At 41.4% G+C, this 23,171-nt stretch overlaps 1 protein-coding gene across 1 annotated transcript in view; it reads left to right on the plus strand.

Annotated features, from left to right (window-relative positions):
* The first annotated feature begins 892 nt into the window (after positions 1-892).
* Positions 893-23,171, plus strand: part of SAMD3 (sterile alpha motif domain containing 3) — a 49,880-nt gene continuing 27,601 nt past the window's right edge. Inside the window, exons 1-5 of the mRNA XM_046677671.1 lie at positions 893-983; positions 1,652-1,841; positions 4,692-4,805; positions 22,013-22,198; positions 22,455-22,539. Coding sequence (XP_046533627.1) covers positions 905-983; positions 1,652-1,841; positions 4,692-4,805; positions 22,013-22,198; positions 22,455-22,539 — 654 coding nt within the window. The 5' untranslated portion in view covers positions 893-904. The remainder of the gene's footprint in view (positions 984-1,651; positions 1,842-4,691; positions 4,806-22,012; positions 22,199-22,454; positions 22,540-23,171) is intronic.

Consider the following 23,171-nt stretch of genomic DNA (forward strand, 5'->3'; position numbering starts at 1 on the left):
AGTTTCCTAAATGGTTGCAGAATAGTGCATGCAAAAATAACTGAATAGTTAGAAAATGTGTCTTGCAAACTCTATGTACATTCCTTTCACTTACAATTATTAACATATTTTACTATTTTCCCATGTTGAGTCTGCCCAACTAAATTTTTAGAAACAGTTTTCAATCAATGTACTAGTTTTTCCTAGTTATCTTACCAATCAATCTTGTTCAATAAAGTTCTAGAACTGAATGGAATATTTTAGAGGATTACTGGAAGGAAGGAAAGAAACATTCAGATTCTCCTGAGAAATTTGTCTCCTGTTTCCTCCTCTGGTTAAACCAAAGCAATCAGAAGCAGCTAGAAGCTCTTTCTCCTAGCTGGGGAGTAGTAAGGGGTTAAGGAGTCTTGGTTTACTAAGTATCTCTCTCAGGCTTTTATCTCATCCTTCCTCCCTTCCTCCCCTGCCCACCCCTTTTGTAAATGTCAACCACTTCCTGATGAGCCTAGTAGTGGTGAATTTCACACCTTTCTTTTCTTTGTGAAGAAACCTGGGTGTTAATGGTACAGGATTGGGTACCATCCGTATGTCTCTGGCTGTCTGTAAGCAAAGCTGAGGGATGCCTGTGGAAAAAAAGTAGGAGAAGGTGAAGAAATTTGAGAAATGAGACTAGGAAATAGGTTCAATCGGTCTCATTTTTAAAAAAGAGTATTTGTTTTACTAGCAACTTTTAGATGTGTGTTCAGAAAATAGTTATTTTAAAGAAGCTTAGTATTGAGAGTCTAAAAGAGTCTGACAAAGGAAGCAGCTAAGATTAGACAGCTGATTGGTTAAAAAAAATAATAAAAGAACAAGAATCAGAAAGAAAAACTGAAGAATCCTTCTCTGACCTTTTGTTCTTCAAGTGTTTTCACAGGATACAACAATGGAAACTTGGTCAGTCGATCAGGTCTGCAGTTGGTTGGTGGAGAAAAACTTAGGAGAGCTAGTTCATAGGTTTCAAGGTGAGTAGTTTACACTTTCAAAAAATGTTAATTTGAGCAGCCTAGGTATTGAGTGTCCTGTCTTATTGACAATTACGTTGGTTGCCTAGTGCGTGTGAACATGGATGTGGAATTGCTCCGTGGGAGAACTTGCATTTCTTTACTGACTGACAGAGTTTGCATTTGACCTAGCATCCACAGGAGAGTATAATGTCTCAAAAAGAACTCAAATAAAATAAAGTCTTAAGAGTTATTTAAAATATGTAGGTGATATATGCATTTGACAGTGCTTTTGTCCTTAAATAACGCAGCATGTGTTCTGTGCAGTGTTGGATTTACAGGTGTTGAATATTGCGTGGGAGGTACTATTAAGAATAATTTCCCCAAGAAGACTTTTTTCCTTATAAAAACAATGCCTATTAGAAAGAGTAAGAAGGGAGGACGTGTCAATGTGGAAGTAAAAAGTTTTTATTATGACTCCATGTTCTGGTACTTTCTTAGGAGCAGACATCGATTTGGAATTATGCAATATCAGTGTTCTGTCTTTGTCGAAGCTACAGATAATTCTAACTGCAGAGGACAAATTTAGATGATCCTTTTAACACCAGAAATAATTTTGCCTGCTCAGAGTGCTGTGTTTTAATGTTGTACCACACAGGCATAAAGAGATATTTTTTTCTTTTTCCCAGAGGAAGAAATAAGTGGGGCTGCTCTTCTAGCACTTAATGATCGGATGATCCAACAACTGGTGAAGAAAATTGGACACCAGGCTGTTCTGATGGATTTAATTAAAAAATATAAGCAGGAGAATCAAGGACCGAAGTCTCTTGGAAGCCCTAGAGAAACAACCCTGGTCACGCAAGCAGAAGCAGCCCCAGAGTAAGTCTGTTGGTGAATGGCCTTATTTTTGATGCTATGCTTTCCAGACGATGGCTCTAGCTTGGCATTTGGAGTTTAAACCTCTTGGAAAATTGTGACCATTTTCAGCTGGATTGTGTATACAGTATGTCTAATATCTGCATAAAGGACACTTCTTGCAAATTTTTATGAATCAAAGTATACATATTTTTAGTGCACCACTTTTTAAGCACTGACTCCAGTTGCTAGGGAAGTCTTATATGCTGGGAGTTCACGTATAGAAAACTCTGTAAAAAGTGGTTGAAATGTACGTATAACACAAATAGAAATGCACTTCTGCAGCTTAAGTCTTAAAATCAGGGTCTGAGAAAAGCATCCTTTTCTACTCCTTTGCTTTCCCAAAACTATTTATGTATTTATTTATTTGCCAAGGATTCCTTCCAGTGACTAATTTATATTCTCCTCTAGAGGCCTTCACAAAATAATTTGCTAAAGACTCTTGTCTCGTGGGTTTTCCAAGTTCTCAAGAGTACTCTTGGAATACTGAAAGCTATGACAGCATCCCACAGAAATCATGTCGAAAAATTTGTGGTGCTTTGTGGTTTAGGGATGTTTTTATTTGTTTGGGTTTTTTTTTTTTTTATCACTGACTTCTGCCATGAAAAGAACTGATAACAGAAATTACAAAATTAAAATTTTCACTTTATAAATCTATGCCCCAGGATTGTTTCAGGCATTTTGACTTAGTTTTTCCATATTTGAGGCTTTTTGCAAGGCTTCGAAGGTTAAATAATTACTGCAGACCAATTATTTGTTAATTTTTAAAATAAGATTATGATGTTTGATGAAATCCATTCTATGTTTTTGCTTTAGTTTTTTCAGATTGTATCTGTAATAATGTACATTTCTGCCCTGCTCTTTGTTAAGCAATACAACGTTAGAGAGACCTGGCTCAAGTAATTTGACTTCTAGAATAATTGGATATTTGGGACATGGAGGGCAACAGGTAGGCTTGAAGGGATGGTCCACGAGTGATCTGGAGATTCTATCTCTGATTTATTTGGAATATTTCTCCTAAACATTGTTTTGGCATATCTATGCGAAAGCATGTTCTTCAGTATGTCTTTTGATGAAATTCTCATTTCATGCTTTTACTTCTTTCCAGCAAAGGGAGGGTATGACCCTCAAATAGAAGTAATTTCCCAGCATTCTTGGATGAGTCGGACTCTTGAGCTGGAAGTTCTCTACAGTTGACTGGAATCTTGATATTGCCTTAGGCATAGCTTGGAAGAAAACAGACAGCCTTGTTTTCACTGTAAATCAGTTTATAATGTTCTCTAGTAAATGAGAACTAGCTGGACTGCCAGGAAATCTGGGCTTCATTCCTGGTTCTACCACTGACTTTGATTGATTATATTAAATGTTGACATTCCTGTTGCTTCTTCTGTGGTTGTGAAAAGTAATACAGTGCCTAACTCCATGTTAATTCACACTGATGTTAGGAGTATCATAATCTTTGAGAAAATCTCCCTCTTTCTCCCAGACCAAAATAGTCTTGTGTTCAATATGAAGCTTTGCTAACCATGTTAAGAAAGCCATTTTCAAATATAGCCAAGATTTGAACAGTGGTGGTCCAGGGATTTATGAGCGGGGGCGATCCACTCTACCCAGGACGTAGCTGACCCACTTTAAGGATTGTGTTGTCTTGTGTTCAGGTTAAATTATTCAGGTGCAAAACCACAACTGCAGGTGGTTACATTTGGTTAAAATGTTTACTGACTACATTTGCTTATTGTCAAATATATTGCCACTTAAAAAATGTATTGTCACATGGGAATCATGTGACAGTAGAAGGCATGAGAATATGCGATTCAATTAAACTCTTTCAGAAAGTGTTTAACAAAGAAAGGAAACTTGGAGTGGTCGGAAGAACTCTGAAGCTAGATATCAAAGCACTTGATTTCAAATCCCTGTTCTGATATTAACTACTCATATAACCTTGGGGATTTGCTTGACTTTTCTTAATGTCATCTGTAGAATGAAGTGGGGAGAATAAATGATGCTTAGACCCCTTCTAAAGAGTCTGTAATGGCATTCTAGATCAGAGACTGCAGATGGGTTTCAACTTGAGTGCAAATTTTATTTAATGGCTAATGGTTGCCTGGTATGTTATTTTAAAACAATCTGTAGGCCACATCTGGACAGGATGTTTAGCATCCTATTCAGACTTAGGCGAATGATAGGCATATGTAATAGGTAGGAGTATTTGCTTTTTGGTTGTTGTTCTTATTGAAGCTGGTAGAAAAATCACTGGACAGGAAGCTGGAAAACTGAGGTCAACTCCTGGCACGGCTACCGAGTAGCCTGTGGTGGTGAGAAAGTTGCTTTCCCTTCTGGGCTTCAGTGACGTCACTTAGAAAATGAGGGAGTCGGTGGAGTGTGGTTCTAGGATCATGAGATTTCACAGATAATAAAAGATCTCCCGAAATGGAAGGAAGTGGAGAAGGGGATCTGACATAGAGTTAACTTTTTTTTTTTCCCAAATAAGAAGATTAACCAGTAAAAGTACATTCTATTATCACCATCGTTTCACAAAGGAAAGGATTATCTTGACACCTTTTATAAATATGACTCATTGGTGAAAACAGCATTGCCAACTGGCTACGGGCTACTTCCTGGCATGTATGAACTGAGCAAGATGATCCCAGAGGGTCTTCTTTTCACTTCTCTTAGTCGTGACTCTAATGTGGACCTTGGAAGTGAACAGAGATCATAGTGTTTACTATGGGTTGACCTCTACCCTCAGAGTCACCATGAGATAATGGTTGTGGCTCCTGCAGAGTAAGCTCTGACCCACGTCTTCTTTCTTAGTGGCAGGGATGAACAGTCCTCTGGTCCGGACAACCGTGGGCAGCAGACACCATCTTTCTATCCAGCCAAAACTCTTGATAATGGACTAATTGACCAAAGAGTACTGAAGCAGAGGTGGGTCGCCAACTTCTAAACATTTTAAAGCCAAACGATAATATTTGTATTCATTTTTTATAAGATTTCATGTGTTTAAATGTATTTCTAAGTGGAGCCTTTTTGTTTCCCTGGAAGGGAATTTTTTGATTAAGTGATGAAGATATTTGGTAAAAGTTGTAGGTTATATTTTCTGATTTTTGTATTGGAAAAGTCAAGTTTTGAGGTTATATTATGTATTTTTCAAGTACACGTTGTTAAGGAAAAAGGATTTTCCTGTCATAAACTGTCCTGGGTGATTGGCAGTAGTCAAAAAGATGGAATTTATTCACTGAATAATGTCCTATAAAATATGGCTTCTGTGGAGTCTTGGTTTTTGTTTTGGATTTTGTGGTGGTTGTTTTAACCTGACTGTTTCTGATGGTGGCACATTTCCTTTTTTTCCTACACTGGATTTTATGTGGTATAGTATTTCAATATATGGGCTACAGTGGAACAAAGGGAAGCTGTAGACCCAGAGAACCAGACCCAGGAAGGCAGCACTGGGACAAAGTCCTGAGGGCGACTGTAGGTAAGTTGTGGTACCAGAGTCACAGCAGCCTATACAGCATTTCCCAGCCTCCCGGCCTGTGCACTTCCTGCATTGCTCATGATGCCTATTGTTTACAGCTGCTGATGGGCAAATACTTTTCCTTATATGCACTGTCACTGAAAGGAGAGATGTCAGCCCACATGGGAGAATGATCAGGCAATAGTCAAGCCAGGGTGTGGTCCTTTATAGTTTTCACAAACCCTTTACCTTCTCATCTCATTTAGTCCACACAGCAGACCCTCAAGGTGGGCATTATTCTCTCTTTTTTGTAAATGAATAAAACTGAGATTTAGAGAAGTCAAGGGGCTTCTAGCTAGTTTTCCAGAGTGGGCCATTCTCACCTCGGCACAGGATCTACTGCTGTCAGGGTGGGAACTCAGGGGACGGAGGGCAGCAGACTCAGACCCTGGCCGCCAGCCCCAGCAGCCCTGCGAGTGCAGGGAAAAGCTTCACCTTTGATCAGAAGCTCTTGCAAAATGGGCTTTGGTTCTGGGCTGTCCTCTCTGTTCTCTTTCCTTCTCCACCACTTCAACCTCATGCCCCCGCTCCTAGGCACAAAGACCTCAGCTGCTAGCGATATCCCAGTGTTAGGACCCACCTTACCCTATGCCACTGGCTCCTGTCTGGGGCGGTGAACAAGAAGGTAGAAGGCGATGTCCTAGGTGAGACTTTGTCCCCATGGTCTTCCCGGTCTGAACTATGGTTCGGAAAATGTAAGTATGTTTTCATGGTGGCTTCATTCCTCTCCTTTCTGCTCACGAGTGCTTGTTGACTCCAAGTGCTTTCCTTCGATGTGGCTCCAAGAGCATGGAGTAAACCATGAGTTCTCAACTACCCCTTCCATCATGAAGCTTCCAAAAGCAGCCAGTCCTTCTCTAAAGGTCCAGGTGTGAGTAGACATAGGAAGAGCGATGATTAGTCCCAGTGGTCCAACCGTAGTACCACTGTGAATCAGTATCCCAATCTGCAAAATGGGAATCATAACAATAATACTTTCCTCACGGGGCTCTTGTGAGGACCATTATCTAAAAATAGATAAAGGCTGCCAGGTGCTAAGAACAGTGGAATCACGTGGAAAGGCTCAGTGTGCCTCCATTTGCACAGCACTGTTCCGGTGAGTAGTCCGCTTTCCTTAGGGCTCCTTTCCTCTCCCTACTTGCTGCCACTGGGAGAGGGGATGCAACCTTCCGTCGGTTCTCTAGGTCTTTCCTCTTCTCCAAGCCCTCTGGTGGTATTGCATGCTCATTATGGTCCTGTAATATCAGCAGGGCAGGGTTATTATTTTCACATTGCTGGTCAAAGGAACAGCCCTGGGCTTCACAGTATTGGTGGCAAGGAGGAGAAAAAACCAGAACTTAGAAATGGAGAGAAACAGGAGGGTTTGGAAACCAGAGCCGATACTCCCGTATCTTTCTCTCTAATCATAATCTATATGACCATCTGTGGCCCAGCACTATCCACAAGCACCTCAGAGCTAAACGTGTCCAAAATGAACTCGGATCCCCTGCCTTGGTATATGCTTAGGTGTAAGAAACACAAATCCGCCAAAACTAACAAGACAAGGGCGTTTATTGTAAGGAAAGCATTTTGCAGCCTGCAAGGGCAAAACTCACATGCTCCCTGGGCCTGGAGGGACCATGATGGAAAGCTGGAGGTGAAGCTGTCCCTCCTTCTCTCGTGGAGCCACGTGATGACCATCTCTGTCTCCTCCCTGCCTCCCTCGTCTGCCTCATTCCCTTGCTTCTCCCTCTGAGGACAGATTTATCCTATTACTCATGGCTGCCCTGCCCGTTCGGACTGGCTGGCATACAACTGCCTGGTCATAGCACTGACTCCAAAAGAAATTCTCCCTGAAAACAGCCCAGGTCGTCCCAGCCAACCGACTCCGTCTTTTGGTGTTACTCAGTCCACTGTGTGGGGAAGAGATGCTAAGGGGTCCAGTGTGGATCAGGTGTCCCCTCCCGGGCAATCAGCTGTGGGTGGGCAGGGGTGGATAAGTACAAGGCAGGGGTGCGGATTTTAAATATTTTCGCTCTGGCCTGCCCTTTATCTGGGGCTGTGGATTGGGGTGAGACAGAAGATTCTTTCCTCTCCGTGTCCCATCTCTTGTTCCATCATCCAGCTATGTGTGTTAAAAGCATTGGAGCCACCCTTGGTCCCTTCCTCCTGTGCGTCTGCCTAGGGTGCTAGTGGTTCAACGGGTGTTGATTTAGGGTCTATTGCGTGGCTTTTGTGTCAGACCGTGCTGTTCCCTTTCCTTACCTACCTGCTCATCCTTGAAGATTCGACCCCAAATCTCTCTTTCAAAAGCCCCTCCGTTGATATTTCAGGCCAGGCAAGGAGGCTTCTTCTGTGTGTAGTATCCGTATGTATCTCTTGCTTTACTTGTGAAACTGAATAACGGAATTGATCACTTTTAAAGTCCATATCCCCCCATTAGACTGGAGGCACCTCCTGGACAAAGATGATGTCTTTTTTGTCATTGTAAACAGAGCCTTTGACACAGTCCCTGGCACACAGAGGCTAAATAGGAGTTCTTAAAATGAACTGAGAATGTGTGATTCAGTGAGAGACTGAATATACCTTCATGGGGCAGGATAAATATTTGAATAGCATTAATTTCTTTTTAGACCTTTTGATACAATTCATACTAACTACGCTAACTTTGAAACAGAATTAAACTCCAGGAGTTTATAAGCCACTCACACACAACAAGCTGGAAAGCTGGTGGCATTTGGCTACAAGGCCATCATGACACCAACTACTTTCAAGAGGTGGGGACGGATGCTGGGACAAGTGCTGGCTTTGGGGTCTTACACGCCTGGCTTGGAGTCCTGACCTGTCCACTTGCTCGCCAGGTGGTCTCTGCACAAGGTGGGATGGGGACATCCAGCTGCCTATGTAGTACTTGAGGTCCAAATGAGATAACATGTTAAAGAATCCGGCAGCTGTTACCGCTCTATACAAGGTGGCTGACATTGATCTTGTGATATTTTTTCCTATTTTTCCTAAAATGAACACGTGCTTTCCATCCAGATTATTTGCAGACAAGAAGAGAAGGAAGGCTGGTCGCCTGACTTCGGCTCTTGATACGTCTCTAGTAGGGATGTATGTGTCCCGGTGGATGAATTTCGTGCCCCAAGGAAACGCTAGCTGTGACATGATGCAGTTTTCTTCTGTGATAGGTGATGCCATGCTCTTTTCTGAGTTGCTTACATGCCGTTTCTTGATGGAAGCATTATAAGGCCCCACCCTCCACATTTGTTGGTGATCCTTTGGAAAGATTTTTTTTGCAATGCCGTTCCGTGTTTTTCATGTACAGTGTTTGAAATTCTTTGCTTCCCCTTCAGTACCTAATAAGGCATGAAATCAGATAAACAGGTAGAAGTTTCCTAAATGTTACTTTAACACACTTTGCTTGAACTTTAAATAGACGTGTGCAGATGTTCTGCGTCTGCCTTTGGGCATAATTATAAATTAGCCATGGTTTCACGCATGTTTAAAAATTATTTTGATGATTTTTTTCCTTGATCTGGCTACTGCTATGAAATATTGTAGAACGATCTTCCCCATCTGCCTATTCTCAGTGAGGCAAATGTCAGTGGGTCCACACTTGATGTATTATTTGTAGGCACTGTCACACACGCAGCTCAGATGGGGGCACACAATCGTGTATGCATCCTCTCCAGCACATGATAAAGAGAAGATTCGATGAAGTGCGCCAACCTGGTTACGGGTCCATTAGTACAAGTTCCAGTTAGACGTGGGATTGCTCTTCTCGCTTCCTACACATCTTCGTCCTCTACAGGCCCACAGCTCTGGGGGCGGGGAGGGGGTCAGAGACCATCCTGATTGACCTTTGCAGTGCCTGGCACAGAGCAGATGATCAACATGAAGAAACAGATGTATTAAGCGTTTTATGTGGTCTCATTTTCATTGAACCAAATATATGTGACCATGTTGGAGAATGAAAGAGCCTTGTAGGACGTTGGGACAAGATGTGATGTCTTGAGATCCACTGCTGCTACATGGTGGCTCGATCACAGCTGTATGAGGCAGACAGAGTCGGAGGGGTAGGTGGAGCTATTAGACTAGGACGCCAACTCTGCTATTGGCCAGAGTTAGTAAGTCTGGAGAGGCAGGGTAAGCAAGTAGTTAAGAGTTTAGTTTTAAACCCTGGTTCTGCTGTTTACCAGCTGAATAACCTTGGTCAAGTTATATGACCTTACAGGACCTCAATTTCTGATCTGTAAAATAAATAGAAGAATGAGTTAATATGTGAAAAATGCTTGGGCCTGGCATATGGAAGGAGCTCATAAATTTTAGTTATTGTTTTGTTATCAGGCTAGGCACCAAGGCACAAGGTCCAAAGAGACTCACAAAATTCTGGTGTTGGTTCTCACAAGGGGCTCTGAAGCAGAAGCAACGGGTCTCCAGCAGGAAGTGCAGGTAACAGCAGTGTCTGGAAACCTTCCCAGGGCTCAGGGTCCAGGCAAGAAGGGGATATGCTTCAGTCCTCCCAGAAGGCCTGTGATATCAGATTGATGTTGCCCTAGAAAACAATGCGAAAACACATTCTGTGAATGAGTATGTACCACAAGAGGAGGAGAGGGGGCTTACAAGAACCTGAGCTGAGAAACCCAGTAACCACTGAGAGGGGCATCATGGACAACACAGGTGGTAAATTGTCACATTCAGATGCTGAATCCCCAGTCAGTGGAAAACAAGGATTCCTCAGAGTGAAATGCAGGCCACCACTGACTCCCACCCCACGTGTCTGTAGAACACTCATATCTAAGGGTTCCAAGTTTGGGAAGTATTACATTCTAACTTGGTTCCTTGACTGGAGATTCCTAGTCCATTAACATGGTAAAGGCTACAAGGAGTCCCACAGCAAGAAAACCCATTTAACGTTGTTTGACTCGGAACTCTTTTTTTGAGTAACATTTATTAATTTTACAGAAAACACCTTAGGAAATATTGACCTGAAGATTTCTTACCTAAGTCAGGATTCACTCATTCATTCCATCCGTAGATATGTACTGAGTGCTTACCTCTGTGCCGGGCACAGCTGCAGGCACTGAGCATGTAGTTATGAGCAAAGCAGGCCTCCACCTCACAGAGCTCACATTCTAATGGGGAGAAAAATAACAAATAAATAGGACATTACCTTATAGTTTTGTTTAAGTGCCGTGAAGACAAATAGCACACACACACAAAAGAGGGGGAGATAAAGAGTGATTGGCGTGTATATGTGCATGTGTGTTAGTGTATAAGAGGATTCTATTTCAGATGGGGTTTCCAGGGGAGTTCTTCAACTTTGACTAGGTGACATTTGAGCAGAGATCCAAATGAAGTGAGGAATATTGGCTCACTAAGCTAGAACTGAAATTTCCTTCAGTGGGGGATATCTGTGGACCCAGCCAAACAGAAGTTGCAGAATCAGGGAAAATTGGGCTCATATGACTGATAAATCACTCTCTGACTCCTGCCCATTCCCATTAAATCTAATATGAAGGCTTTAGAGAGATCCAAGGTAAACTTGATTTCTAATCTATTTTTCTAATCTATTTTCTTTTGTTCAGTCCAAAAGTTACTGAATATACACCATGAGCAAGGTATTATTTAGACAGTCGGGGGGAAGCAATTTAGCCCTTGCCTAGGTGAACTCAGAGTCTGGTAGACAAGACGGATATGTAAGCTAATAACTGCAATATTGAGAAAGATACCCAGAAATAGAGATGCCCGGGGTATGGGAATAGCACGGAAGGGGGAGAAGTAAGACGTTTCAGGGAAGTGAGTGTGGAGAAGGCTCTGCAGGAAGGCTTCACAAAAGCTGAGGGAGGATTTTGAATGATGGTTGGAAATTCGTCTGAAGGAAAAGGGGGCAGGAGAGGAAATGGACATTCACAGCGAAGCGAACAGCACGTGCAAAGGCACAAACACCTGGAACGGCCTAGGAGACTCTTTGGAGTAAGTATCTTTGGAAGATGAGAGATCGAGGCAGAGAAGAAGGAGTTGCTGGACGTGGTGAGAGATGCTGTCAGAGGTGAGGAGGCTCCGTGTTCCGCCAGTGAGCAGGGCAGCTTCTTCACTCTGACTAGACCCGGGATTCCCCTAGGGGACTTCAACAAAAAATATCAGTGCCCTAGACCGGTGCTTCTCAAACTCGAATATAATTGAAAATCATCCGGAAATCTTGTTAAAATGCGGATTCTGATTTAGTAGGTCAGGAGTGGGACTTGAGATTCAGCATTTCTAACAGGCCCCCAGGTAATGCCAGTGCTGTTCTAGGACTTCTGTTTGAGTAGCAAGGCACTGGACCAGCAAGAATTTCTGGGGGTGTACGATAGACCGAATGTTACGCCCCTCCAAAATTCATGTGTTGAAACCCGAGTCCCAGTGTGATGGCATTTGCAGGGAGGTCTTTCGGGAGGTAATTTTGTCCTGAGGGTAGAGCCCTCGTGAATGTGATTAGTGTCCTTATAAGAAGAGGTCAGAGAGCTACCTAGCTCTTTCTGCCATGTGAGGACACAGCAAGATGATAGCCTTCTGTAAACCGGGAAGAGGGCGCTCACCAAGAACCCAACCATGCCCGCAGCCTGATCGCAGACTTCCAGCCTCCAGAACTTTGAGAAATAAATATTTGTTATGTAAGCCATCTAGTCTATGGTAATTTGTCGTAGAAACTGAACTTTGACAGGGTGGGACCTATGCATCAGTATTTTTAAAAGTTCCACAAATAATCCTAATGTGTAAGGAGAGTTGAGAACCACTGCTGTAGCTTGTGGGGAAGTTTCATAGCTTATCATGTAGTAGTGATATAGAGAATGGATTGGAGAAAAATGAGAAGAGGAAGAAGATCCTCAAGATGTTAGACCAAAGTTCAAGCAAGAGATGATGAGGGTCTAAGCTAAGACAGTGGTAATGGGCATGAAAAGGATATTTAAGTATGAAATCAACAGGACTGAGCGGCATGGTAGTGTTGTGGTTAGGTTCACACACTCTGCTTTGGCGGCCCAAGTTCAGATCCTGGGCATGGACCTTCATGCTGATCATCAAACCATGCTGTGGAAGAATCTCACATATAAAATAGAGGAAGATTGGCACAGATGTCAGCTCAGGGCCAATCTTCCTCACAAAAAAAAAAAAATAAATAAATAAATCAATACGACTTGATAAATTAATGGTGGAGTAGGGGAATAAAAATCCTTGCTAAGTGGTAAGTTTTCTCCTGTATTTCCAGCTTGAGTAACTGGGTGATGGTGGTGCCATCATCCAAAACAAGAAAACAAATATCAGGATAGCATTGTGAAGGAGATGACCAATATGTATTCAGTAGAATTCAGTGGGATAAAAAAAATAGATTCTGATAAACCTAGGGAATCTTCTCACTACTTTGCATATTAACATTCCGTGTAAGTAAATACCCAACAGGAGTCAGCCTGAAGAACATCAATAACACAATCTTTCAAGGAGAGGGGCTCATTATTTTTGTTAAAAGGCCCAGTTTTTTTATATTCCACAGCGAGCCACCGAACGTCCTTGCCTACCGTGATAGTCAGTGATAAATCAGGTTAGTTGAATCCTTATAAATGAAAAACTTTCATTTTTATGAAGCTACATAGTGAAGGAACTGGCAAACCACAGTCCAGGTGACACAGGGTTGGAAAAAGACCAAGACTCTGAAGGCTTTGCCCTACAAGGCACATAAAACCAGCACTCTGGGCCAGATTTGAGAAGTGAAGTTTTCTATCCCGACTCCCCAAAATGATGCTCTGAGGATGTATGTGAGGTCAGGATCCAAAAGTCTAGTAGTATGAAGGTGGATTGAACAAAACCTGCCTAGATCCACTAAAGCCTGAACTACTAGATTTTGATATTTCTGAACTACGAAATAGTAGTCCTGAACCATTTTGCAACAACTGAGTAAGTCACTTCTCAGTACTTTTTCTTATGTATTAATGAGGAATAAAAAAGTAAAAGAGGGACTCAGATATGATAGCTCTGTGAGACCTGTTTTTGCGATTGTCACACTAGTAAGTGTAAATATTGAAGGTAAAGACTAAGAGGAATTGGGGAACGGGAGGAAACAAATGATTTATTTATTTTATGTTACTTTTCTTGATTACTCAGGGCCCCAAAGGATCCTGGGTCCTCGAGTCTCACACTGGCAACCAGGGACAGGGAGGATTTGAGAGGTGTCTGTGTGTCTGTGACACAGCACAGTGCCTGGTGCCATCCACATCTCTACCCTGCCTTCATGCTTGCTTGAGTTCACACGTGCATTTCAGGAAATAAATTCCTCTGGAAGTATCGTAGATTGCATGGCAGATGTGAAAGCCCAGAGCTACAAAATGCAAATTAAAAGCAAACATCAAAATGCTGAGAATATGGAACAAACATTTTCTGAATTAGTGGTGGGTACCATCAGCTATAGCAACGAAACAGCATTCCTTCATAATCCATGCATGTATTGTGGTGACATTGTCACTATTTTCAGAGGTGGCATCTCACCTTACTCGTTGGTTTATATCTCTTTATCGGGCTTTTCAAAACTTCTTACTTCCTTTGTTTTCTTAGCAGGGGAAAGTCTTGCCTAGGTAAAGTAAAACAGGCAATTCCCAGAGCTCTGGCATGATTAACACAGAAGCAACATTTCTGCTTACTGTATAGTTTGGTCACTATTTTGAAGATATGTATTATAACATTCTTTCTGTCCTAGGGTAAGATGACAGCAAGTACTTTAGATAGATGTCTAAATCTCCTCTAGCTTCCCTTCTCTTCTTCTATGCTCCAAAAAGATTTAAGCTTTTGGGTTGCTGTGGTTCCATGCCATTTAGTTTGAGTTGATAATACAAAGCTGGGCATCCCCATCTATTCCATCCTCAGTGTATAAAGTCTGCAAGCTTGGGTGTGGAGAAAAAGAAAATGAAAATGGGCTTTCAGAATAGAGTGGCTTGTGTGACACAATCTTCCTGCTTAGTCCCTGAAGAACATGGTATTTGTCACGGCTTTCTCTTCCACCTGTGGGAGTACTACCACTGGGGGTACTTCAGATGTGAAGACCAAGCCCTCTAACCAGAAAGGCTGTTCTTCATGGCAAGGTATTCCTCTTGTCCCTTGCTCCTCTCCCTTGAGGACCAGAAAGCAATACCATTTTACAAGCCTAAAAAACCATCATAGTCCCTTAAGGTAGCAGATTATCTCCAAGTGGGCACCCTGAAATCTAGGAATGCAGGGATGATTCATAAGCTGCCTATGACTGCAAAAGTCAACTAGGGTTCAATCGAGTGTGACATGAACTCTGCCATTGGTTCGGTAAGGAAGGCATATGGGATGCAGCTGAAGCCTGCTAAGATGCTGAGAAAACTCATGGGGAGATTTTTTTTTTGGTGGTATGTGATGTTTTTGTGATTCTCCATAGCCACAGCCTAATTCTTAGATACCCTTTGTATGCCCATAGAACCCCACTCCAAACCCAGATCTGCCTTTCTAGCATTTGTGTCCCACCGGTTTTCCAATCTCAGACTTCAGAGTTTATTGTTCTGGCACTTCTTTTCAGTGGTGTGTTGGCTTGGCGCCTTGCTAGTCAGTGGCTTCTTTGTCACGGGTGGGCTGTTTTCAATCTAACAGAAATTTCTCTTTTGAAAGGTGTCAATTTTATGTGTGAAAATGTAAGTTTATGGAACTAAAGGCTGCCTCTTTAACTGTCATTACATGTTACATTAATATTTTATACATTACATGTCACATTTAATACTCTATATCTCTCTCAAATGTTCCTAGACCTTTCTACAACATTTTTGTCACAAACTGTTCCACTCAAGAAAGACATAGGGAAATCAAAACAGGGAGCCAAGAACAGTTGAGTGTCCACGGGGCTGGCGTTGGCCCAGGCCATGTGGCGGATTCAGACAAGGTAGACTACCAGAGTGCCAGGAGGCTGGGAGGAGAACCTCCCTGAGGAGGGGGCTTACCAGGAGCCTAGAAGAATGAGGGAAACTCAGGGCACTCTGGATGAGAGGAACAATTGCTGACACATACATAGTGTGTTCTGGAGATTTAGTTGTGCTTGTATCTTGACTGGATCTGGGAATTCATTTTGGGTAACAGTTGATAATAAGACAGCACACAAAATTGAGCCATATTATAAATTGTTCTAATTATTATGAGGAATTCAAGTTTTGCATGTTAAGAAGTTACACACTAAGAATTTTATTTTTTCTCATAGAATCTGCAATCCTATCACCTGCTTTATTTGAGGAGATGAATAAAGGGAGAATGAGCAAATTCCCTTGAATGTAAGAGTCACCTAAATTAGAAGCAACAGTTTTGGACTCTTAAGATTTCCTTTTACTCATCAAGAAACACTGACGCTTTCTGGTCTGGAGGTTCAAGAGTTCACATTCTCCCTAAAGCAAGATTATCTGCTTTTATGGGCGTAAAGTGACTGCCAATACTCAATAGCCCCAAATGGGGTTTTAATGCAGAGAATAGTTCCACATTTTTCCTTCCAAACACACGTTTTTACAATCAAATATGTTAACAAATGATAGCTATTTTCCTCTCCTTGGAGAGTCCCAAAAACCCAAAGGGCTGATTAAAGGAAGGATGGGCCTGGCTCAGAGCTGCCCTTAGAAATAGGAAGCAGTAACTCTACTCTCAGGGAGACCAGATGCTGAAGATGCTATTGGTCAAAGAGGTGAACATACACATGGGGTCCCTGTTGCCTGTTTACCATGTTCAATGCACGGTGTCTGATTGTTAAGGACCGGAGAATCCTAAATCACCGTGTCACTCAATGTATGGGTTATGTTGTCAGGAAACAGGGAGATTATCATGCCTATAACAACTGGAAAAATGGTGAAGTTTGCATGATGGGTCACAAAAGGCAAAACATCTAGTATGATCAAGTATTGACCGTGAAGTTTCAGCTTTCTCACATTCTTGGTCTTTAAACTGTGGGACTTGTAGATTTGAAGTTAAATTTCCATGTTGTCTCCCGTCTAATCCCAGCAATTGTTCAGTACCTGAAAAAAGGTATTTGAATTTCTTTAACAGGCAGGGAATAGTTTCTAGAAATGCTGGATTCTTGGATATTTGGACTGCAAGTGGCTCATACGTGAGGTACAGATATCAGATCACACAAGCCCAGAGACAACTCAGCTCCAGTCATAGGAGCAAAGACAGATAACCAGTGAGTGGCCCTCCAGAATAAACTGCATCAAAAGACAACAGTTGAAGGGATAGGCCAAGCGTTCATCAAATCAGAGCAAAATCTACTATGTGATCTGGACAAATGTAAGAGGCCAGCAACAGCCAACTATCCATGGGATATGCTTCTCTTTCAGCTCTGTTTGGTTTTTGTATATCTTCTCTCTGGGGACAGTTTTCCTATGGATATTCCCCCTGGGCAACCGTTTTATCGTTATGACATGGCCCCCCAGTCCCAGAAAGGGCTTCTCTATAGGAATCTGGGAGACTGGAAAGTTGCAGAGAGATTTTACTTTTGAATAGCATTGTTGACAACTTTCTTAACCTGTCCAGATAGCCAGCTCTGAGTTGGCAGAATTTGTTGCGGTCATTCAATCAGACCAGGAGCCATGGGCCCAGAGCTGGAGTTGCTTCTTTCTCTCAGACATGGTTACTGTGTCAAGCTAGACTGGCCTAGTGTACAGGGACACTGGGCTATGTCTTTGGTCAAGGAGTAACCCTATGAAGCCAGTGGCCATCTCCACATGGCCCCTCCACTGATGACATGATGAAATCCATGTTTATGTAAAATTGAGTAGAAAGTCAAGGAGGAGAAGGTTTTATGGCTATGCAGGGGGATAAGGTATGAGAAGATGGAATTAGAAAATGAGCTATTACCCTATTTTTTCAATCTCTTTTCTCTTTATTTTTCAGATTGGCTTATTTCTATTGCTCTGCCTTCTAGCTCACTGACTCTTTTATATATAATCTCCATTCTGCTGTTAATTCTATGTAGAACTTTTTTTATTTCAAATTTTGTAATTTTCTCCTCTAAAATTTCTATCTGGTTTTTTAAGTAATTTCCATTTCTCTGCTAAAATTTCCTATCATTTCAATCATTCTAGCATATTTTCCTTCAAGTCACCAAACGTTATTATAATAGCTACTTTAAAATCCTTGTCGACATCTGGATCATCTCAGCATCATACCCAGTTAATTGTCTTTACTCTTGAGAATGGGTCACACTTTTATGGGTTGTTGCGGGTTTTTTTTTTTCTTTCCTTTTCCTTTTCTTTTGCATGTTAAACCATTTTGGATTATACCCTGGACATTGTGAATGTTACAATGTGGAGACTCTTCATTCTTTCTTATGCACCCAAAGAGTGTTGGTTGTTGGTTAGTTTGGTTTAGCAAGAAACAAAATTGGTTGGACTTAAACTGAAACCTGTCTCTTGGGTATCAGTGTAAATCTAAGCTTAATCCTTTTATTCTCAGTGTAAATCTAAGCTTAATCCTTTTATTCTCAGTGTGGCTGTGCACATGTGTGGCTCAGGATCAGGCAGTGATGTTAACAGTTTATACACAGAATTTGAAGTCTCCCCTCATAGCTCTCTCCTTTCTGGGATTCTCCTCTCCCTTTCCAGAGATGTGGTTGCCCCAAACTCTGTCCACTAATTCTGCAGTCCAGAAAGACTGCAGGATTTCTATTAGAGTAGTAGCAGCATTGCCTGAGGCCTGCCTTCAGGTCAAAAGTCACAAAAAGGACATCATTCCACATCTTCCTTTTCTGTAGACTCCTCTTCAGAATCTGCCTGCTTTTTTTCACTCTCCAGTGTTTTCAGTTAATTTTTTTTTGTATTTTGTCCGATGTTTATGATTATTATTCATGGAATAATTGGTCCAGTGTGAGCTAATTAGGCCATTCCAGAAGCAGAACTCTGCTATTAGACTATTGAAGTAGTCCACATTTGAGCAATGAATGCCTGGATGAATGTAGTAACATGATCCATGCGGAAAAGTAGGCAAATACAAGAGATGAGATGTAGGGAAATTTTCATGATGCCCAGGTGTGAGGAATTAAGATAAAAAGGACAAAGATGTTGAGCCTGAGCTGCCAAGAGGAAGAGGTAAAAAGCAATTGGAATGGTGTATTGGTCAGTCAAGCTGCTATAACAAAATACTGTAGACTTGGGGGATTAAACAACAGAAATTTATTTCTCACAGTTCTGGAGACTGGAAAGTTCGAGATCAAGGTGACAGCCGATTCAGTTTCTGGTGACAGCTTCCTTCCTGGCTTCCAGATGGCCACCTTCCGCTGTGTCCTTACATGGGAGAGAAAGAGAGTATGCTCTCTGATGTCTCTTCTTATGAAGACACTAATCCCATCATATCAGGGCTTCGTTTAACCTTAATTATTTCCATAGAGGTCCTATTTTCGAGTACAGCTACATTTGGGGGATTAGGGCTTCAATATATGAATTTTGGGGGGGGACACAATTCAGTTTATAGCAAATGGAAAACTGGCTTTGAAAAATAGAAGGTTATGAATTATTTTAGACATGTTGTGTATGAAATGAACAAGGTACAAGTTGTTGGAGATCTGGGATGGAGCATGGGAAAGAGAAGATTATTGATGATAGATTTATAATCCTTCAATGTAGAACTCAGAGCTGAGGCCCTGGGGATGGATGAGTTCTCCAAGGGAGAAAGCGTTGATCAATACTGAGGATTAAGGGGGCAAAGACCACGCCATGTGTAAACTCTCCCAGAAGTTAAGAAAAGAATAAGTCAGCAAATAAAACAAACAAGTTGTTGGCGAGAGAGGAAGACAGGCAGGAAAGTAAAATAGTGCCAAGGAAGATGAGAAAGAAAAGAGGGCTGTGAGAAGGTGGGCAATAGTGCTAAACGCAGTTAGAGAGGTCTTGATAAAGGCCATTGTCCAAAGGTGCTGGATTTGTAAATTAGGAAGTCATTCCTGACTTTTGAGGAAGCAGTCTCAGTAAAATGATTCATAAGAGATTAATGTGCAAGAGGTTAAGGAAAAGCAGAATGGAAGTGGTATGAGGGACATATTTGGAGCTTAAACGGTGAGTTGCATTACCAGTGTAGGCAATGCAATAAAGAACCACTGAAATGTTCAAAATATTGCCCAGAGCAAATTGAATTCAGCCGTGCTCAGATAACTCCTTCTTCCAGCTGGCCATGTTCATTCTTTCAACAGAAGCCATCGTGCACCAGCTCTACTAAGCAAAGTTGTATACACTGTGGGGAGAACAAACAGTCCTTGCCCTCACGTAACGTATGTGTCTCTCTTGCTCCCTGCCACGGCTTAACCTCTGTCTTCGGTGCATTGAGATTTTTCCTTAGAGAGCTGGAGCTCAGCTGGGCCCATTCTTAGTAAGGCCATCTTCCCTAGCCTAGGTGAGCCCCATACTGTCTACTCTTTGGGAGCAAAAGCATTAGATTCTTTTTCACTCTTACTAAAGTTAGACACACTTTTAAGTGTCAATGAGCTTTTCATGAAAACTCCTATCTCATAATTTTTTTAAATTATCGCATACTGCAATAATGATACTGCCCATTATCAAATGTATCAGCATAACTTTATTACAAGTTTTATTTTATTAAAACATAAACTTTTCATATAAACAGAGTGTTTACTGCGGTAGACTCCTATTCAATTAGACTGGGATCAATCCCAGCCATTAACGTGGTTTAAAAGCTTTCCAGTTGATTTCACTGCGTACCCAGGATTGAGCCCCACTGGATTAGAGATCTGTTATTTTGTGGTGGCTTTTATTGAAGAGCACTACCTCTGAGGTGGGACTAGCTCTGAGTGGGGAACAGAAATATTCATGTCCTCTTAGTGTGGGATTGCTTTCTGCTACCTGCACTTATTTTGGACTGACTTCTTTTGGTTTCTGCTCAACTCTACCTTAATTAAGATATTAAGAATAATCTTAAACTCACAGTCAAGATGTTTTTAATCCAATGCAAATATCATTTTGTGGATGGGAAACAATCGTGCCTGCAGTTACCTGCTTTCAAATTCGAATGTATTTTTAATTTCTGCTGAGTCCCTCTTCTTGGGACTTTTAGAACTCTTGGGAAGACACAAAATACAGCTAACAAAATTTGCTGGACTTTACGCCGTTGGTCTGAGTAGATAAGGAAGAAAGAAACAAGTCAATAAAATGGGAAAGAACACAAGGATTGTAGAAGAGTAATTGCCATATAGTAGACCCCCAATAAATGTTGACTGAATGAATGAATGAAATGACAGAGAAGCATATTGGAAGGTAGTTTGGGCTGAAGCACAGATTTTGTCTGAGAATTGTCTGTTGCTGAATTGAACCAAGTGTTAAATTATCTATGTGCATATTTTAGCCAGGACATATTTTCACCGCTGATACCGTGACTGCCAAAGTGGGAAAAAAGGAGAGAGGGCTTATCGTGAGAAAAGAGGAGAGTGCATTCTCCTCTTTTCTTTACTCCCTTGTTTCATTATACCTCATGCATTCTTACAAACTATGACCTAAAATTCTAAAGGAAGCCCGGTCTTTCGAAACTCATCTGGATTTTGTTTGGACCACTAAGGATTCCATAGCTGTGCCAGAAAATTAACCTACTTAGCTAATTTAGGAAATCTCTTTGTCCTTTGTCGTCCACTTGGCTTGCCTCTATTCCTTCACTTGCATCCCAATCAATCCTTTTTGTGAAATGGGTTGAAAGCTGCGTAGGGCCTCTGAGGAACTGTTGCCTGGAGATTTTACTATGGCTTCTTCTTTTTACACACTTAATGATCAGTCACTAACTTTAAGGTGGTAAAGTAGTTCTGATACTTAATTTTATAAACAGCCTTATTGAGGTATAATTTATATCACATAAAATTCACCAATTTAAAGTGTGCAGCTTAGTTAATTAGCAAATCTATACAGTTGTGCACCCATCATCACAATCCATTTTGGAACAATTCTGTCAGCCTAAAAAATTCCCTCAAGCCATTTTGCAGCCAATCTCCATTCCCACTCCAGCCCCAGCTGACCACTGGTCTGCATTCTGTAACTATCGTTTTCTGTAGCGTTTTGTAGAAACTTCATCTGAATGAAATCAGAATATCTAACACTTATTTTTAATTTATAAACTAAGCTTACCTTATTAAAATAGCCAAGACCAACTAAATTAGGTGGATCTTGTATTTCACTATAAACAACAGCAGAATAAATTAATTAGAAGAAGAATTTTCTTAATCACGCTCTGAGACTTTATTGTATGCCTCATTTATTTTGCTGAATTGCATCTTGTTCTCTTTTTGTTTGATATCGTGTTCAGTTTTTGGCTATGCGTGACATACTACCTCCTCAACATATAGAGATTAATATACTTTCCAACTTCAGGCTTTATTCTAAAGTCTATATTATTATGACATTGTTTTCCAGAACTGTAAGTATTTATGTGTGTACAAAGGGAAAGAAAGCAGAGATACCTAATGAACCCTCAAACATTTGTAAATGGATGGAAGATAGATTGATGACTACCATATATTTAGGCTTCCAGAAAGTGGTTTATATCACAAGTTCTCAGGGTGTAGAAAATTAATAAGTTGAATATATTTGGAATAGAATTTCACTCATTGACTCACTGTGTTTTTACTTAACAGAAGGAATGTGAAACATGTTGTGGCAAGGAATAAAGCGCTACAATGGACTAAGTCCTATGTCTTACCAGAGTTTCCCTATGACGTCAAGTGCATGTTAGCAGAAGAGAAGTGTCCTGATCACAGTGTGAGGATAAGGATCATCGAGTTTCTCCAGGCCGACATGACCAAGTACCTGGAAGGCTCACTGTAAGTGACAACAGGCCAGCCTTGCTGCCTCGGGAGACGGTCTGTTTTCAGAGTAGACTAGAATTCTCTTCAGATTTTGGATGACAGAGTGGTAGTAAGTCCAACATTGCCCAATATTTGAATGTCTACATTATGTAGAAAGATATATATATTACATAGAAAGATTTCCAGAAAAGTCAGTGTAATTTAGACTCACTTAAAAGAAGGAATGTGGGCTGCTTGAAATGAAAAATGTTCTTTCCGTTGCACTGAACAGATATCCCACCAGCCAGCAGTATAACGATGTGGTCAACGCCCTGCTGCAGGCCCACCCCTTCCTGGACGAGGACGGCTGTGGCTTCGTAAGTGGCCGCATGGCGCCATTGTGTTAATCTCAGCCCATCATCAAGTAATCGCTTTGTGCGGTCCAGTCCTTTTATGCCTGAATCTCCCTTTCCTCAGTTTCTCTCTCTGTCTATCTATCTCGTTCTATCTGTTTCGTTTTGTCTATTTCTCTGACTCTTTGTCTCTGTCTTTTCTCTCTCCGATTCTATCTTTTCAACTCTGTCTCTCCCTGTTTCTTTCTTTGCTTCTCCCTCTCTCTTCTCTTTTTGATACTTTCTCTCTCTCTGTGTTCATTTGTTCTTTTTATAGAGAGTTTATTTTTTAGAGCAGATGTAGGGTCACAGCAAAATTGAGAGGAAGTTACAGAGATTTCCCATATACACCCTGCCCCCGACACATAGCCTCCCACATTATTAACATCCCCCACAGAGTGGTACGTTTGCTATAACTGATGACCCTACATTGAAACATCATAGTCACCTAGAGTCCAGAGTTTACATGGGGGCTCACTCTTGGTGTTGTATATTCTATGGGTTTGGACAAGTGGACAATGACATGTATCCATCAGTGTGGTATCTTACAGAGTATTTACACTGCCCTAAAAATCCTCTGTGCTCCACTCATTTATCACTCCCCCATTCCCTTCCTT

Source organism: Equus quagga, chromosome 11, assembly GCF_021613505.1.
Source record: "Equus quagga isolate Etosha38 chromosome 11, UCLA_HA_Equagga_1.0, whole genome shotgun sequence".
Classification (NCBI taxonomy): domain Eukaryota; kingdom Metazoa; phylum Chordata; class Mammalia; order Perissodactyla; family Equidae; genus Equus; species Equus quagga.